The 19,718-nt window shown below is 44.6% G+C and overlaps 1 protein-coding gene across 1 annotated transcript in view; it reads left to right on the plus strand.

Annotated features, from left to right (window-relative positions):
* The window catches only part of LOC110552835 (putative serine/threonine-protein phosphatase 4 regulatory subunit 1-like), a 74,490-nt gene that overhangs the window by 36,354 nt on the left and 18,418 nt on the right, over positions 1-19,718 (plus strand). Inside the window, 3 exon segments of the mRNA XM_060383239.1 lie at positions 4,065-4,229; positions 5,536-5,678; positions 14,956-15,102. Of these exon segments, the coding sequence (XP_060239222.1) occupies positions 4,065-4,229; positions 5,536-5,678; positions 14,956-15,102 (455 nt within the window).

The following is a 19,718-nucleotide window of genomic DNA, read 5'->3' on the forward strand; positions in this document are numbered from 1 at the left end:
GTCTGGTACTTTCTCATATTTAGTTTGGGATTCATGAAATTTTGGAGAATAATCTAGACTCATTCCCTTGTCATTGCACTGTAGGAAGACTTCCATCTTGTGCCTGTACTTCCTTGTTCATGCTGCTTAGATGGTGTCTGCCAAGATCACCCTGTTTACATAGATGTGCACAGTCTGTGTTCACATAGACATCCACGGTCTGTGTTCCTAAAGACTTGGGAGGTGGAGACTTTCCTTGTGATTGAATCAAATAAATAAATACCACAATATGGTATAATTTTATGTTGTAAAGTCTAGCGATCTTTTCCAGATTTAGTGTACATGTTCCATGCCGAGCAGAGAGTGATCTCCAGTAGCTGCTTTGTGGTTCAGTGAGTGAGTTTATTAGCTCTGTAGTGAACATAAGCACAGGAACAAAAGGCAAGGAGCAGACAGAGAGGCAGCAGAGTGGTCAGGAGCTTACAGAGTCCAGCAGAGATGACGAGAGCAGCTGGACTGAGAGAACAAATGAAAGGTAGCATCATCAAATCGGGGCTTACAACATCCAGCAGAAAGGGACTAGAGAAGCCTGTGGAGGCAGCAGGTGGTGTTTCTGTTTGAGAGTCTGGGCAGAGGCTACCAAGTAAGAGAACACACACTGGCAGATAGAGGTGTCATCATTAAATCAGGGGCTCATAATATCCAGAGGAAACCAGCTGGGGAAGCCGAGGCTGTCAGGTAGATTTACTGATTGAGGGTCCTAGAAGGAGGGTTTTCTTTTCATCCACTCCATGGCTGGACTTGCAACATCTCCTTCCCACTGCAGACCCTTTCATATGTGAGATAAACACTCATAGACTCTGCTGGAGGTGATTCGCCTTAGCAGTTCTCAGGGCCACTGTGCTTTATGCTTCGGTGGTTCTGATGTTCTCTCTTCTCTACTACAATTGGGCACGGGGTCACCCATTCTTGGACATGAGGTGTTGGACAACACATTGAAACAAGCGTGCTTGGGTCTGAAGTGTGTGTGCGTGCCCTGCTTCCAGAAGTAGCTTCTCAGTGAGTTCAAAGAGCATATGGCAGTTTACCAGTACATTGTCTGTTACATATATGTGGTGGTCTGAATCCTGCATTCTCATATACTTGAATGTTTGGTCACCAGGAAATAGAACTGCTTGAAAGGAGTATAAGGATTAGGATTATATGGCCTTTTTGGAGAAAGTCTGTCCCCAGGGGTGGGTTTTGAGGTTTTGAAAGCCCATGCAGGGCTTAGTCTCTCTCTTGACCCGTGGACCAGGATGTGGCTCTCAGTCACCACTCCTGCACCATGTATGCTGCTGTGCTCCTCACCGTGATGATCATGGACTAAACCTCTGAAGCTGTAAGCAAGTCCTCAGTTAAATGCTTTCTTTCATAAGATTTGTCTTGGTCTTGGTGTCTCTTCACAGCAATAGAACAGTAACTAAGACAATAGGCCATACAGTTCAGCCTACTACAGACAGCCTACTATACATACAGTTTACACATGTAGTTGAGTTCACCACTGTAGTGTCATTCCACATACGGTACAGTTTACAGCGTCCAGATTTCTTGTTGATAGATTTTTAATATAGTCACAGAATTGTGTAACATTCTGCAAGGAATCTTGACATTTTCTTACCACCTCCAAAAGAGATTTTGTTGCCATCAATAGTTTCTGCTCACGTGACCTCATCCTCTGCTTTAGGCAGCCACTATCCTGTTTTTTGTCTCCACTGTGTGTAGCAGCATAATCATGTGGTTCGTGGTTTTTCACTCAGCTGGTTTCCAAGGTTCCCCCATTTTTTAGAACACCTCAGTTCTTCATCTTGTCAACATGCTTGACACCTCATAATAATTTAGGTTGTTTTCAGATTTTTTTCAGTTTAAAAAACCTTGTTTCAGTCATTTGCGAATAGTGTGAAGGGTGATACTGCCTCTTTTAATGAGATATTTTCTCCCGCTCTGTTTCTTGTCTCCCCCACCCCACTTAGCAGTGCGATTTGGGGAAAGACTTTTTTCACTTTAATGACACTTTAAAATTATTATTTTCTTTTATGGTTTATATAATTTGAGGCTTCAAAAATATTGCAAACCAAAGCTCACATAGACTTTTTTTCCCCTGTATTCTTTTTCTTTTCAGGAATTTTTATGGTGAAGCCCTTAACATTAGCCTTCTAATCAGTTTTGTATTAATCTCTGTGCATGGTATGAGATGAGAGTTAGGTTCATTTTTTCCAGTGTCTGTTCATTCCAGTATCACTTTTTGAAAAGGCTGTTTTTTCCCTGTTGACCTTTGTAAAAACTCATTGGTGATGTATGTGTGGGCCTATTTCTAGACTCCTACCGTGACTTTTATCTATTTCTCCTTGTAGTTTTATTGATTTCTACTCTGTAGCTTGAAGCTGTGTTATTTAGTACATAGACATTTAGGATTATTATATCTTCTTTATAAGTTCACCCCTTTATCACTGTGAAATGACTTTATCCCTGCTAATGTTCTCTGTCTGAAATGTGTTTTGTCTGATGTTGAGACGCTACCCTAGCTTTCTTTAACCATTGCTAGTTTTTTCACTTTAAATATATTTACATATGTATATTAGAATGTGTTTCTTGTTAACAGTATATAGTTGGATCTTGTTTAAGTCTAGAAGTCTTAGTGCTTTAGCTGGAATGTTTGGAGCATTTATGTTATTTGTATTCACTGGTGCTAAAGCTGGCATCCTGAAGCTTGAGTTTATTTGTCATAGCTCTTTTCTCTTTGAACTCTTTTATCTGCCTTTTCTTGGCTTAATGGACTTTTTATGAATTCAGTTTGTCTTAATAATTTATTAGTTATAATTCAACTGTTTTGTTATTTTAGTGGTTGTCTCAGGGTTTGACTTATTAGTGATATTTTTCTACTTCATAATGTAATAAAATTACATTAATATGCTTTCATTTTTGTCTCCTGGTCTTTGTGCTGTTTTGACTTCCATTTTACATACATGTGCATAAACACACATACATATAAGTGCTATAAATCTATAATTCATCATCAGTTTTATTTAACAGTTGTTTCTTAAAGATATTTAAATAATGAGAGAAATATTTATATGTGGTCATCATTCATTTCTGGTGCTTTTTATTCGTTTATGTAAATTTGGATTTTTGTCTGGTGTCACTTTCTTCTACTTGGAGGATTTCTTTGATCATTTCTTTTGTTCAAGTATTTTTTTCATGTCTAATATGGCATTGATTTGTGGCTCCTTGTTTCGCGTAGTTCACATTGGATTCCTGGGTATGTGGTCCTGCTCCTTAGAAGGCCTACTCCCTGCTCTTGGGCTTCACTTTAATAGAGATCTTGGTTTCTTGCTGATGGCTGATTGCTTACAGCGTAAGTCTTACGCCTGCAGTAGCAGTCTTGTCTTCACAGCCTCCTGGTGAAAACCTCTTGTGTTTGGCACATGCTCAGTGTTGCCTGCTGTCTGTGGAAGGCCTCCCTGGTCATTGTGCTGCCATCCTAGAACCTAGTGCCAGTTTTCCTTTCTTTAGATAATTGCTGCTACCAGTCCTGTCCCTCACCTTTGTTGCCGTGACTAAGCCTACCTGTCCATGCTCCCTCAAAATAGGTGTTGTAGGTCCATTCTGTTTAAAGTTAATCACATTGGAAGATGGGAGGATAAGCAGCAGATTCAGGGAAGTGCCTGCGTTAAAATTATTCTCTCTAGGCTTCTATCTGCATGTAGTTTCTCATTCTCCATACCTTGAAAGGGACCAGAAAGTGCTCTCTGGGTGTTTTGTATTCTTTGGTCACTTGTTCTTCATACCCCTGCCAACCCAAGAATTTTCTTCCAAGTTTGTATGGGCCTAAAGAACCAGTGTGCAGAGGAGGATACAGCCTTTGCTGTGTCAAGTTTATTCTGGCTGCAGGTTGTGAGATAAAGTTACAATGCCTAGAGAGCTTTGATTGCCATTAGAACAGCCATCTCTGGTGACCCTTGGTAGTCTCTATCTTCTGGATAGACATGGCTGGCTTTCCTTTGCCTCATGGCCTTCCTGCTCTTAGCTCTGTACCTACAATGTAGCACCCTTTAGTCAGCACCTGCCAAGAAACCTACTGTGTGGCCCCTTCTCTCACCATAGTCAGATTGTTGCAAGAGGACTCCTGGATATCTTCTGGGACTTGAGCCACAGTGATGAGGACATTCTTGCAGTCCTGGAGGTGGCAGTTCACCTGTCAGAAGATGCAGGTTTGTTCAGTACTATAACTTTCTTTCTTTCTTTTTTTTTTTTTTTTTTTTTTTTTTTTTTGCCTGTACAGTTCTTAAAAAATTATATACTGCAAGTACTAGCTAAAATTTAAAGGCCTTCATATTAATCAGTGAGCTTTGGGCTGTATCTGACCATGGATGGATTTTGTCATGAAGAACAGACGTCTTACTCGAGAATGACTCAAATTGTCCTTATTTTTAGAACCTGAGAGTGACTAATGTGACGAAGGCCATTTGCCCTGGCAGTTAGGCCTTTTGTATTTCTTGAGTTTTGCCAGAGTGCTGGTTGCTAAGAAATACCCAATCAGAAGAAGCCCTTTGGATTAGAACAATCCCAGTCATTAGTTTCTCTCACCTGTGATCTCTGTGGACTGATCTTGATTTTCCTTGCTCTCTCTGCCTCTCTGTGATTGCTATTCTGAAGAAAGCACACTGCAACACAGCAGACGCTCTGACGTTGCCTGACTCCCCACCCCCGCCACACAGTAAAGAGGAGGAAGATGAATGAGTAGTGGGCTTGCCAGTCCTGACAGCTGCCCTGCAGCCCCTCCTTCTCTGCACTCATAATGAATGGCGAGATGCTTCAGAAAGTTCCAGAAATCTGAGGCCTTAGAATTTGATCATTTTAGCTGAAGATAGAAAAAGAAGCCTTCCATATAGCTCCCATATTAGTTTAAAAAATTCATATGGATGTGACAGGACGCTTTTAAAAAGGCCCAAGTGGATGTTTTGAGGCTTTGAATGGATTCTCTTGGTAAATGAATCACCATTTACAGTGCTGCGGCAATTATATATTTGTGTTAAATTTAATGTGGTGTACCGGAGCTCGAGCGCTCTTTTGTTTAATGCTTTGCCTTAAAAATAATTGGGATGCGTGGATTGTGGGGGAGTGCGTTTGTGAAAGAATTATTTATAATGTATACATCCCGGCTGGAATTTAAATAAGCACAACCCATAGGTCTGGCAGAGAAGCCATTAGCTGTAATGGCTTTTGGACGCTGGCCCAGCATGCAGACTTCTTGGTCCTTTCTCCATTTGTATACGGCTTGTTATAATAGAGTTGTCACCCTCTCTTCCTTTTATGTTTTTATATTGCTGTGTGGCTTACTAGCTTTTTTAAGCCTGCCTGTAGCATAAATACTCTAAATGGGAAATGATTTTTTAAACTGCATTTGTCTAATTTTCTTGATGAAGTATTTTAGTAAGAAAAGCTAGAAACCATTAGTATATACCATGTCAGATGCTTGGCTTATTCTTACTGTAACTCTCTGTCCCATTGCTGTAGAGCCCACTATGCAGATGGAGCTGATGGCACAAATCCCTCCCATTGTTGCTTTCTTACAAGAAAGCAGGCCATATGTTCCTGTGGTGGTCTCCCAGTACTTCATGCCTGTTGTAGCCCGGCACCCCGAGGATCCAGACAACCAGGTGCGAGCATTGCCACCTTCAGATCTCCCCAGCAGATTCTCTCCGCCCATCGTTTAGGTTCATCCACAGTTCAGGAAAAGCCTTGGTGGCATTAACTGCCTGAAGCAGGCTCTCTTATCTCATGGGAGAGACAGGCTGCTTTTCTTCCTACTGAAGAGATTTCCCACTAACTTCCCATTATGTGTTCAAACACATCTGTGGACAGAATATAACAGTGGGTGGGGTTCATGGACTGTCTTTTGCTTCAGCTGTCATTAACACTTACCAGTACTTTTCCATTTATCTCACCCAGATAGACTCCATAACAGAGGAAAGCAGTTCCAGATACTATGTCACTTTAGCCATCAATACCTTAGCACGACTCTCTTAAGAAATAAAGAGCTGAGGATGGCTGGGCGTGTTTAGTGCACCTCTTCAGTCCCCACACTTGAGAGGCAGAGGCAAGTGGATCTTCATGAGTTCGAAGCCAGCCTGATCAACAAAGTGAGTCCAGGACAGGACAGCCAGGGCTACGCAGAGAAACCCTGTTGAAAAAGAAAAGAAAACAAAACAAAACAAAAAGCTGAGGATGTAGCTCAGTGGTAGAGCATTTAGCTAGTGTACACAATGCCCTACATCCAGTCTTTAGCATGGCAAAAGTATATATAAAGACATGCCATTATTTTTAAAGCATGCCATTATTTTTAAAGCTTACCACTACTTGCTTGACCCCATCTGCTCTGCTGTCACTAGTTAGATTGCCCAGTGTCTCATCAGTGTGTGTTTTGTTGAGTCTCTGTTTTTGAGGCAGGCCAGCTTTCCACTTGCTCTGTGGTGGGTGCTGACCCTGAGCCCTGGGTCCTCCTGCTTCAGCATCTTAAATACTAGATTATGGACCTGCACTACCATGCGTAGCAACAAATAGGACTTTTCCAGATGATCCATTTGGGTATAAATATAAGCAAGGTCAGCACATTGGGTTTTCTCAAGTCTCTGAAGTCTCTGAAGCTCGTCACAGGTGCACCTCTCCCTTTCTTGTGTGTATTGACTGAAGAATCCAGGGCATTTATCCTTTGACTCTCCCATCATGGGTGGGCAATTGCATCTCTAGCATTAAGATTCCCTTCATCCCAGATGTTTTCTATAAACTAGGCATGGAGTCTAGAGGTTTGGCCAGAAATGGGTTTTCTGTTCCACAAGCATACTTCAGAGATGGTACCTGTCTCCATACTGGATCAAGCTGGGAAGCATAGGAGCTCCAGGAGCTTCTTTCTCTGATGCTGAGTGCAGCTGCTGGGTGTAAGTGATGTCATCTGCCCTTTTATGGGAACAGTGTCCATCACTGCCAACAGCCAGCGTAGTCCTCTTAGAAACCACTGTTTCCTTGTAGGCTGTATGGTTCTGACACATGAATTCTGTCATGTATCACTCCTTGATGTCATGCTCGGAAGTCTGCAGTGAAGAGCTTTCCCTACTAGCTGCTTGAGAACTCTCAAAATCTGACTATGTAGGAAGGCGAGGTAAAGTCTTTATTTTCTTCCTTTATTTACTGGTTTCCAGGATAATTCATTGGCATCCTAAATCATCTATATCTAACCACTGAGGCTCTTATATTGGTTGGATGTCAGGATTACTGAGAGCAGATAGGCTTTACTGTGGAGCCTGTGTTTCAGTCATCATGGGCATTGATCTTTTTGATAATCGAGTTGTTTCAGCTCTGACTTGTTGAAGTCATTATTCTAGAATCTTCCTGACACATATAGTAGGCTTCAATAGTTTACCTACAGCTGGAACTGACTGCTTATTCAAAGAGTCCCAGAACATGGGTACCAGGGTGCTCTTGGTAATGGACTCAATGAACTCAATCATTCATCCGTAATGATGGCAGTTTTTAAAACTCATATCAAAGATGAAAGGCTTTTACTTCTGGTTTTCTTATTTTTATATATTGTTTTCACTTTACACAATGCTTTAAGTCTCATGTGGTAATTGACACAGATGTTGGTGTTTTAACCCCACATCATTGTACGTAGGTGTGTGTGTGTGTGTATGTGTGTGTGTGTGTGTGTGTCTGTGTCTGTGTCTGTGTGTATGTGTTTTGCTGGGTCCCACGCCTGCCTGATAGATTAGCACTCTGATCCCTAGTCCTTATTTTACTCTGGTTCTTTCTAAGTTGCCCAGCTTGGCCTTAAACTTTTGACATTCTTACTTCTGCCTCTCAGGTAGCTGAGAAACTAGGCACCTACCACCAGGCCTCACTGGTTCTCTTCTACTTTGTTGTTTTGGTTTTTCCTTTTTTTTTTTTTTTTTTTTTTTTTGACATTTAGCATTTCTCCCTTCCCTTTTTTCCCACCAAGCTCTCTGATAAACTTTTCCTCTTTTTTTTCAAATTCATGGCCTCTTTTTTCATCTGTTGGTATTTATTGCATGCATTTCTTTGTAAAATATATATGTACATATATATCTAGACATACGTTGAGTCCATATTCTTCTTCATTTTTTGAGATGAGGTCTCACCATGTTGCTCAGGCTGGCTTTGAACTCATGGGCTTTGAACCAATGGTCCTTCTGCCTCAGTATTATGAGCCACTGTCTTCTACTGTGACTGAACACATGGTTATCTTCGCAAGTATCAGTAACTAGTATTTTTACCCTGACTCATGTAAAATGTTCACCCAACTCCCAAACTAAAACTTAGTATATTGGAAGAAGTCTGACTTTTCTTCCTTCCTTCACTCCTCTAGCTCCCTCTCTTCTGGGACTGTGTCCTCAAGCTTTGTTAGTCTTATTGCTCTCCAGTCAGTGCTGTGTGTCTTGCACGCTGTCCTTCCACGGGTGTCTGTGCCTCCCATCCTGCTGCTCTGCCTGCTTTCCTCATTGTCACATACCCTGTGCTGGAGTAGTGGCTCACTGTGGGTCGTGCTTCCATTTCCTGTAGTGCCAGCCTTTGTACATAAGCTGTTAGACACTGAGGAGGCTGTTCTGGGGCAAAAGTATGCAAAAGTAGCACAAACCTGAAGACCCAGGGTTAGTCCTGGAGCCCACATGAAAATGCCTGATGCAGTTGGCTCACATCTGTGATTCCAGTGCTCCGGCTACATGATGGGAGCAGACACAGGAGAATCACCCAGCAAGCTCTAGGGCTAGCTAGCCTAGAGTGTGCAGCCTAGTGGCAGAAACAAGAGGGATTGCCTCAAAAACAATGTTGGAAAAGAGAAGAAATTCCTGAAAGTTCTCTGACTTTCACAAAATGCCATGGAATGCATATTTCCATGAATACACACACACAGAGACACACACACGCGCGCGCAAAGTAAAGGAAGCCTCTAACCTTTCTATTTGTGTGTTTTTCAGAGATGACTTCCCGAAAAGGGTAAAAGTGTTTTAATTTTTAATGACATACCATGTTTAGATTACCACTATTTTTTTTTTAAATTCTTAACATTTAGTTTGTGGTTTTTCTTGATTTGATGTTCTTAAAAGGGACAGACAGTCATTTTTAACTGTTACACAGTGTGACAGGATGAAATGGAGTTTTCAGATAAGGAAAAACCATCCCATTTCCACTCTCCTGCCATGGGTATTTTGATTGTCTTTGCATTTTCTCCCACACGAGTCTGATCATAATGCAGGGTGGCTTCTTCCATTCATTCATTTGTTCTGACAGTTTTTGAGTGCCCATTATGAGCCAAGCCTGGTGTGTTGTGCCTGGGGATGAAGAGACGAGCAGAACAGATTTCTGCCCTCAGCAAGCACATCTGAAGGCCACAGACATCCTCCTGTTTCTTCATCATCTCCACTGTTTTTAATTTTGTTGGGATTCCGGGTCCACAACCTCACGTGTGTCTATGTGTACTGTTAGCAACATGAACGTTTGTTCTTCTGTTGACTTTTGATTCTCTTTTTATGTATTCCTTAAAATGAGAGACCGTGTCCAGGGATTTTTTACCTTTTATTGACCTCTGTTACCTGTCTTTGCCATATATTTTGTTCTAGAAGGGAGATGCAGAAGTGTGGTTTGCTTCCAGGGTCCAGCCTGTACCCTCCCTATGTTTGCTGAGGAGACATACTGTGATTGGGAGGCTCTCCCTCCTGGCAGCCCAGCTGCTTTCCTTTGCCCACCAGGGTGCCCCGTTACCCCTCGCTGTGCCTTCAGCCTCTTCCTGAAGCGGGCCTTGAGTCAGTGCTCCTCTCCTCCCGCCTGGCCTTTCCTCATCACACGGGCCTTGGAATCTCCGACCCTATCATGTCTACCTTCGTGCACCTCTGTTGTGCAGATGCCGTCCACCTTCTCAGATCCACCTCATCTTTCTGTTGTTTGGTAGGGCTTCTGCCACCCTAGCTCTGGCTGGTTAGGACCACCCCAGCTTCTTCCACTCTTACCTGCTGAGCTTGGTCTGCGGGAGGGAGTGCTGTCATGCATTGATTGGTGCCATCGGAAATTTATGGGCTCCAATCGCAGCTGGACGTGCAGCACTGCCTGGCAATCCTCTCTCCTGTCCCTCATCAGCTGCTTCTCCCATTATCCTTGGCAGTTCCCTTAGACCTTTGCCATTCTCATCAGGCCCCTCACCTTGCCCTGCCTTTCGCCAAGCAAGTGACCTTGCCTTTTACATCACAGAGAAAATAGAGGCCTTCAATCTTCATCCCCTATCGAAATGAACAGAACACTGTCTGATGTATTCAATTCCCCTGAGCCGTGGCCCTGGGAACTCTGGGAACCCTTCCCCCTCCACCTCCACATCCAGTGAGACCCATGCCACGTCTCCATTGTCTCCATCGTAAATGCATAACCCAGAGACATCCCCTATCCTTCTGCCCCTCCACCTTCACAACCAGAGTTATGAGAAAGTGGGCTGGACTGGGTAAATTCTCAGGGCTGCCTTCTCTACCCCACTCCCACCATGAACTTTATGAGGGCCTGCTCACTAGAGCCAGCTTATTCCTCCCAGTGCTCTTCTCTCCTAACAGGTGCTGGCTTGTTGGAGGTACCCCGGCCTGCTGGCACTGTCCAGAGGTTTTCATTGGTCAGGGTTCTAGTGGTTCCATGGGTGGGTTTACCTCAGGCTAGGGTACGTGCCTTCTTCTGCCAGATGGGATCAATCTGTTCATTTCTTACCAGTGACACAGGTGAGAAGTACCACCTGCATCCCCGGGGTCATACCTGAATTGTGTAGCTGTGCCCACACGGGCTGCTCCTTGGGCTGTGCTAAACAGCAGGTACTGTGCTCCAGGTCTGCTGTGGGCATTTCCTGTACTATCTCAGCACCTGGGGAGCATGGCTCATGCTCCTTCCTTCTGGTTTCCCATGGGAGTAGGCTGAGGTATGTGAAGTAAGCCTGTGGTTGGATACCATGCCTGTGCCTGAGCCTCAGCTGTCTGGGAAGTGTACAGGCTCTTCTGGACTATCCATGAGCTTCTTGCCTGTCATCAAATCTGAGTCCTTTGCTGTAGGGACCTTTGTGAGCTAGCCCAGGATCTGGCACCTGGTCACAGCCTGCTGAAGTTTTGTGGAGCTGGGCAGCTGGGAATACCGCCCCCGGCCTTCTGTCGTCCCCGCACCCCCCGTTGTATTTTCACTCTGCCTGCTCTCCCCATGTGCTGTTTCTGTGCCTCGGTCTCTCTCCTCTTTGCTTCCTGGCTTTGACCACATCTCCTACAGCCAATCTCCCTGGAGGAAGATCTGCAGTAGCCTCCATCTGCTCCTACTCAGTTTGGGCAATCTGACTCTGCCTGCGCAGTGCTCCTGGGAGCTGTTTGGCCTTGAACTCAGCTAATGGGCCACGGGAAGATACAGTGATCTTGTTTTGAAAACAATTTCAATTTTAAAATTATCTTGACAAATTTAATCACTTGAGAGAAGGACCATAAAAATAAACACCCGACTCCTTCTGCTTTCTGTACCAAGAGTTTGCTGTTTTACTTGATAGTCCTTTGCTTTTGATTCTGAGGTTACAGTGTGGTTGCAAGTGCTTTGTACCACTCTCCTGCCGAAGAGCACCACCATGCTTTGCATGCAGGTCGTCAGGTGGCAGTGAAAGTGGCGCTGAGGGAGGTGTTGATAGTGCATGGCTGTACTTTCTGGAGCATGGCTGCTTGCCATGTGTTGTCTCCGGTGTGTTGGTCTATGCAGCTCTCAACTGTGCATTTTAGGTATGTATACATTGCATGTGTATCACCCTCCACTCCTACCCGGAGCCAGTTCACCTGTTTGGGGCCTCTTTGAGAGCTCTGCTTGATCCATGTGCCATTTGTCACTGTTGCTACTTTGGGTTTTGGACACTGGACCTGGATGCCTGTCATCATTCACTGCTGCTGCACCCAGATGGTGTGAAGAAAAAATGACCAGCTGTGTCCCTTGATCCTCCCGGGCCTTTGGGCCTGGGATTCTGTTCACACCCCCTTTGTACTCTGGCTAGGGTGACTTTGGAAATAGTGAGAGCCATCCATTTGGGCATTATGTGTCCTGTCTACTGTTCCCAAGTCTGCATCTTGAGAGGCCTTTTACGCTTGTGTCAGTCCTCTACCCTGGCCTACACATCTGGTTCTTTATAGTGTGTACAGATGACCATCATACATTTTACTCTCGCTACTGTATTGAACCAATTACCTGAGTTATGCAGCACTTTGCTGTTAGATCAGGGTTATCTTAGGTGATCTTATTTAGCTGTTAATGTAATCACTCAGTGCATTTGAGATCGGGTAGCCTGCTGACAGGTTAAATGTACTTAATGTATCATTTGCTTGAGTTGAGACAGGGTCTCTCACTCTGTAGCCTGGGCTGGCCTGGAACTCACAGTGATCCTGTTGCTTCAACATCCCAGGTGCTGGATAATAGACAGGGGCCACACCCCGCTTTAACACACTTTGACTTATGATATTTCCACCTTGTGGCTCTCTCCAGAGCCATCCCAACACTATCTAGGAATCTCTGTGTTCCTATCCGGTCTCACAAGTGTAGAGGCTGAGACTCAGCCTGTGAACCATGGAGCACAGCATTCCGATTCTGGATCTGGAGTCAGGAACTCCCTCCAGTGTCGCCCTCCCCTAATTGTCCACTAACCTCAGCCTATGTCCTGGTGTCCCATTCTCTATTGTTATCCCCTGAGTCTTTGATGGCTGAGTGCTGCTGCACTTGTTTGCTTTGTGTTCCCTGACTTAGGTGTCCTCCAGGCTCATCGGCCACATGGCCTCAAGTGAGAGGCAGCCTCACTGCCAACTGGGGTGGGGAGATGGTGCACAGAAGACAAAGGGACACACAGAGATCAGACTCCTGCAGACACTGAGAGCCTTTCCCAGGCTCAGCCCACCTCACCCTCAGTTGCTGTTACATTCAAGTTTCCCTTGCTTCTGTCACCTAGAACATGTCACATTCCTCAGAGTTCATCTCTTTAGCCTCTTGAACCCGCCCTCACCCACCTAGCCTCTGGAGATTGCACCACTTGATGCCTCTACCTTTAACTATTTCTTCACATTCTCTCTTGTCTTTCTCTTGGCATGATTCCTGTGATGACATTTATGACCACCAGGCTAATCCTGGCTGGCAGCACGGTCCTTATATTACATCTTTAAAGACCCTTTTCTAAAGAAGCTTTGGTGGCCATTCATTTTCCATCACTGTGTCATGATACCAGATAACCCAGTTTCAAAGAGGAAAGGTACATTTGGGTTCCTAGGTTCAGAGGTATTGTGCCATGGCCAGTTGGCTATTGCTGTGGGACCTGTGTTGAATATCAGGGAGTGTCATGGAGCAGAGTAGCAGCTTAGCTCATGGTGGACAGGAAGGAGAGAGAGAGAGAGCCAGCCCAACCCAGAAAAAAAAAACCCATGACTTGGCTTTCTTCTGCTAGGCTCTACCATCTGACCCAAAGGTGTCCTCTCATCTGCCTCAATTTCCCAGAATTGACACAGGCCAAGGATTGAACCCTTCAGCTCATGGACAAGATCAAAACTCTAACATTCATAGCTTCATATTTCAGAGACTGATGTAGAGATATCTTTGGACAAACCATCTAACTACTGCACTTGACAGCTCCTATCTTTGGACATCTGTGTCCATGTCCACTAACTATCCAATCCCTGTTGCCCTCTCTCTGTCCTTGGCAGTCACTTGTGAGTATCCTGGTCATGTCCTGACTGTGCCGTGTATGTCCTTAGCGGTCACCTGTGAGTGTTTTGACTCCCTCCTGGTACATTCCATGTATCCTTGGTGGACCTCCAAGGGAGTATCATCCATCCAGGCTGCCCCAAAATTGTTTCTATGTCTCATGGCTTCCTTATGTCCTTAGCTCCTGGCACTTGCCAGCTCCTCAGTCAGTTTGACACCAGAATCATCGTAGCAGGACCCAGTCTTGTCACTGTGCTGGGTAATATTGCTAAGGCATCACCTTTCTTGACACATGCAGGCAGCGGGGCTTCATCTTCCCACTCTGCCTGGGCTCTGCCTTCAATACCTTGCTGGCTTTCTCTGCTCATCTCTCATTGCCTGCAATTCACTAAGAGTGCTGCTGTCAGAGGGATCTTTTTGAAGCACTGTTTTCCTGCACTCCAGTCAGAAGTCCTGGTGTCATGGAGACTTTATGGCCACAGCCTTGGGGCTCACCCTCTTGTACTCTGCTATGGACTGATCATTGGTGACAATGTCTGTTTACTTCTGGGGCCCATTATGATTTTGTTGCCTTCCTCTCTTGACAATGAACTGCATATTTCATTGCAGTCTATATAAATGGGAATTTTAGGTGCTTTCATTAAAAAATAAAAAATAAAAAATGTCTCTAGCTGCTTCAGGTGCCCTTGAACCTGGTGCTGACTAACTCCACAATGGTCAAGGATGAAAAGCATCTTATTTCTGTAGCATACTCTCCCATGGCGGGGCCCTTCCAGACACAGCTTAGGCCTTGTGTGCGGTGGGCCAGGTTTGCACAGTAGCAGGGGTAGGTGCTGACTTTCATTCCAACACCTGTGCAGTAGGGTAGATGTGTGTCCATGGAACAGGCTCTTAGAGAATGGAGCATTCTGTGTCACCCGCTGCCTGTGCAAGAATGTGCTCAGTACAGCTGGCAGCTCACATGGCGCTGCCCTCAATTCCATCCTCCAGAAGACATGTGACAGTTATGAATCATACACAAAACATGCACATGGGAGGAATGGTCGCACCAGGAGGCTGAGGATCTATCTCTCAGGCAGGAGGCCAAAGGGGAGACCCAGAGGAAGATGGAGAGCTGCCTCGGGAGGGCTAGCCCTGCCTGAGAAGGCATCTACCCAGCTCCTACTTCACCTTCTACCATTTTCTCACCAGGTCAGAAAATCCAGCCAGGAAGTGCTACTGGCCCTTCTGGAGAAAGGTCTAATTTCCCACTGTGACATCGAAGGCAGAGTGTGTCCCATTCTGCTGGATCGATCTGCTCCTGAGCGTGATGATGAATGCAGAGCGGAGGCTCTGAGCGTAAGTCTTCCCTGGGAGCAGCTTGCGCAACTGGTGGCTAAAATTTCTCACAAGAGTTGAACTTTGGCCAGCACTGTTCCCGAATAAGGTGGCCAGGGCTCATTCAGGGAGGTTTCATGGGTGGCCTCAAATCTGTTTTTAGACATTCTTGCAGCACCATTGCTGGAGTGACTGTCATCAGTCACTCAGACCACCACTGCACAGGATGCCCTGTTCCATAGCTGAGCTCCTTAGCCTAGTGGGTTAGGTCCTTGTTTCTCAAAGTCAGGAGCTGGCGATAGTGTACAAGGTGATGTCAGGCAGTACTTCGACAGGCAGAGGTCCTCAGTACATCTAATGTCTTTTATAAATGACTGGAAGGTGTATAAGCAGTAAGGAGTCCCTGATGAGTGGCTGTGGCAGCGCACTGGCAGGGGCACAGCGAGGTGTGTGCAGCATCTGGCCTGCCATGGTGGTTTTCTATATGGCATCCAGCAGTATCAGGCTGCACACCTCTTCTAAGGGACGGTGTGGTCACTCAGAGCTCCCTCCTTCCTGTTGGAAGGTGAGCAGTGCCGGCTTCTGAGGCACTTGCCCAGTGCTACAGCCTGGCTTTGCTCCTCCTCTATGTTCAGGGACCATTAAAGGCTCTCTCATTCCCTTTAGCGCTGCCCCTCCATGACCCATGCAGATGAAGCTGTGTTTTGACCCTTTCTGCAAATTACAGCACAGAGCTGCAGGGGCGGCCAGCCTTTTATGAAATAGTTTTGCATAAAGAGTTTTTAAATCCTAAGCCTAGATGACGAACACAGGGTGAGCAGATAGTTGTTTTCTTGTTCAGAAAGGGATGACGTTAGAGGAAGGATTTTTTTCCCCAGAGTGCAAAAGCATTATACGCCATGCAGCTAAAAAATTATATTGCAGTGTCAGAACATTTGGCAATTATTCTTCATTTATGTAAAAGTTTTTTCAACTATGCGTTAAAGGTCTGGATTTTTAAACTAATTTAATTTTTTGCATATTCCATATGTTTATAAGATGAATCAGTCCAAGGAATAATTGATTATTAAAATTCAAATTCTCCAGGGTTCTTTTATAAATTTCAAGTTTCTCTACAAGAAATTTAATTTACTTTGTAAAATGAACCTGGATAATAGCATTTAGTCGGGTGTTTGGCAGTTGAGCAGTGAACTTTGCCAAGTAGATCTTCTTTTTCATTTGGAAGTTGGTCCAGCGAGTTTCCAAGGTTACAACAGGCAGTCAAGCATCTTATCCCTTAAGACTGATAATGCCACACAGAATAATGCTGAAGGCATTTCTGCAGGATTTTTATTTTTGTTTCCAAATACTCCATTCTTGTCTGTGGTGTCCTTCCTGCCCACCCCACCCCACACCTTTTTTTTTTTTTTTTTTTTTTTGTTCCTTTTTCTCTTTGGTAGAATCACTTGGAAAATATAGCAAACCTTCTATAAACAGTCCCCATAGACCATCTGTAGAATAAATTGGCTTCTGGCTTGTGACTTGAAGCCCTACTGTGCATTGCCAGACCAGCCACGTAGCTCTATCCTCTCCTGTGTGACTGGAGGTCTTGCTTGTCTTTCCATGAATCCCCACAGGAGCATAAGGTCCTGTCAGGTTTGGCCCACCTGTGTTTTAGTCTAGTTTGTTTTCCTGGAGCCTGAAAGGTAGGGGGCCCCTAGATGCCAAGAGCTGTGGGGCTGCCTTCTTTTCAGCTGGGAAGAGACAATGTGTGTGCACGCACAGTGTACATTTGCTTTCATTTGGAAAAGAAAAGGCCGCATGTAGATTGTGGAGCTCCCCAAGCAGGATGTTTTCCGGTTCCATAGGCAACACCTCAGGTTCTGTGGTAACTCTTCAGGAAGCCATTGGCTCTCAGAGTGATGCTGATGATGGAAGCAGATGGGGCTGGGCAGTACCCTCTGCATTCTGGGTTCTCTTTGTAGCCCCTGTGTGTGAGTGCTGTGACATCTGTACACACATAAGCACACGCCATCTCAGAAGGAGGCTGCTCTATGGGAAATGGCTTGTCACGTGGATAACACACACATCTGTTTCTTCCTCGGCTTTCATTCTCATTGGGATGAGAGTCAGTGCATCCTGACATTAACACCTTAGGTGCCTGCATAATCGGGACCATTAGCTAGCCTACGGTACCACTTAGACAATGCAGCTTTCCTGTGGGGACAGGGGCTCAGTTCTTAGTTTATTACATGTGCCCACATTCCTTTGTTGACAATCTTTCCAGACACTTTGATCATGGTTAGTGACACCTTCCTCTCTGTGATCCCAGGCTGTTGCATGTGATCTCCTTTCACTTAGCCAGTGAGTTATGAAGTCGCATTTACCTGTCCCTTGAAGTTGTGAGCTCTGACCTGAGGCCACCATGGCCTTGCACCATCAGCGCCCAGCACAAGGCCAAGCCCAGAGTCAGTGCTGAATAAATGTTAGTTGTCGGATGAATGGATTGGTAAAAACTGCTAGAGCTGTATCTTGTAATTATATCTAGACAGGATAAACAGGCCACTGGAGACCAATTATAATTCCTCTTGCTTGCAGGGAAGCCATTAGCATTCTGCGATTATAACTAATTGTCAGAAGCCTGTTTTTCTCTCAACACGTTTTCACAGTAAGGCTTCCTCATTTTTTTTGTCGTCATCCCTATCTTGAGCTCATTTTTATTTGTGCATTTATTTAAGAAGAATGCTTTGGTTGTGGGCTGTAAAGAATAGTTGGCTCCAAGCAACTCCGTGAAGATCGACATTCCACACAAGTGGTTCCCAGGGTTGCTGGAATGTCATTTCTTGTCGCTGTGTGCTGCCTTTTAATGATTCTGGATTTGTCTTATATGGTGTAGTAATAAGGTCATGTGGGTGTGGTGGTCAGGGAGGAGTGGAAAGAGATACAGGGAGCTCTTTAGTTGCCCGTTGCCCTGGATACAGAGGTCTCACATCCTCATTTATTGTGGCTGTCACTGTACAGCTCTGCTAAGCATTACATCAGAAGCATGTGTCCTCAGAGTTTGAAGACACGAGCCTTTTCCTTATTTGTGTTCTGGGCTTGGATTACCCTTCGCTCACCCCAATTAGGTTTCTTTGTGTTTCACCCCCCCGCTTCTCTTGTCTGTGTACAAATTCTCAACAGAATGATGGCTATATTACCCACCCAGAATGCTTTACTGTACTATGGCAGTGCTGTGTCCCTGAGAGAGACAGAGCTTGGAGACAGAATGCATGCCTGCCTGCCTGCCCTCTCTCTCTCTCTCTTCCACTTTTTCTCCTATTTACTTATTTTGGGGTATTCTTTCTAAAACTTTGGAGGTAGCTTTTTTGTTGTTGTTGTTTGTTTGTTTGTTTCCTTCTTTCTTTCTTGTTTGGTTTTTTGAAACAGGGTTTCTCTGTAAAAGAGAGCCTTGGCTGTCCTGGAACTTGCTTTATAGACCAGGCTGACCTCAAACTCATAGATATCTCCCTGCCTCTGTCTTTCAGAGTGCTGGGATTAAAGGTCTATCGCACCATGCGTGGTATGGAGGTAGCTGTTCTGTTTTAATTTCAAACTTGTAAAAGAGTTAAAAAAATATATAATCATGAGCCCTGTGTGCCCTTGTCCACTCCTCTAGTAGCTTCTCTCACTTATTTGTGTCTTTTTTGTTTACACACACAAATGCATATGCTATATGTGTATAAAGCATCTATCTGTGTGTACATGTGTGCATATGTAGGTGTGTATATATACGTGTGTCTAAACACACATGAGCCATTTGAGATTGAGTTGAGGACATGGTCGTTTGACATTGAAAGGAATGCTTTGGAAAACCATAGCACAGGGGTAGAAATCAGTACATTTAAGTGAGTGTTGATGTCACCTACTTCACACCACATGTGGTCATTAGTCTCTGCCCTGAGTCATCCTGTCTCTGGCCTCCTGACCTTAAATGATTCCTGATTCTTTGGATTTTGTAACTTGGGAGTCTTGACACAGTTTCAGCAGTTCTTTTGTAGAATGTCTTCCATCTTGACATTGCCTAGTGTTTCCTCAGGTTTGGTGTTGGACTCTGTTTCTCTAACAGAGATGTCATAGACATGACATGCTTTCTTAGTATGTCATGGCAGGAAGCTCAGAACCAAAACACTGTGATGCCAATTTTGGTGTAGTCAGAGATGGTGTGTCCTCTCAGAAGTGAGGAGAGTGTGCAGTAGGCCTCCTACATGGGCTTACTCACTGATCTTTACACCTAGCTGACATACTGTTATAAGGCGGCTTCAGAGACGTTTTGTATAAGATCGTGCTCCTTTCATCCTCTTAAATTCTTGTTAGTTGACCAGTCAGACCTGTAGCTCTAGAGTTTTCTTTGTGACATGACATGGTTTTGATAAGAAATTCATTTCAGATGAGAACTTCATTTTTGTTTGTTCTTCTGTGTCATTGGGTAGGTTGGATATTTACTTACCCTTGTATTGTCATTCATGATTATCAGTTCTTTGAGTTTCATCAGTTTTTAGCCTTACTTTCTCCACTGCTTGCTTTGCCATTGCTTTCTACTTTTTTTTTCCCGCCTGCCTCCTAAAGTTTCTAAGTTTGTAAAACAGGAAACATTGTTTTTAAGTCCATCTTTTCTG

This window comes from Meriones unguiculatus, chromosome 4 (assembly GCF_030254825.1).
Source record: "Meriones unguiculatus strain TT.TT164.6M chromosome 4, Bangor_MerUng_6.1, whole genome shotgun sequence".
In the NCBI taxonomy this organism is placed as follows: domain Eukaryota; kingdom Metazoa; phylum Chordata; class Mammalia; order Rodentia; family Muridae; genus Meriones; species Meriones unguiculatus.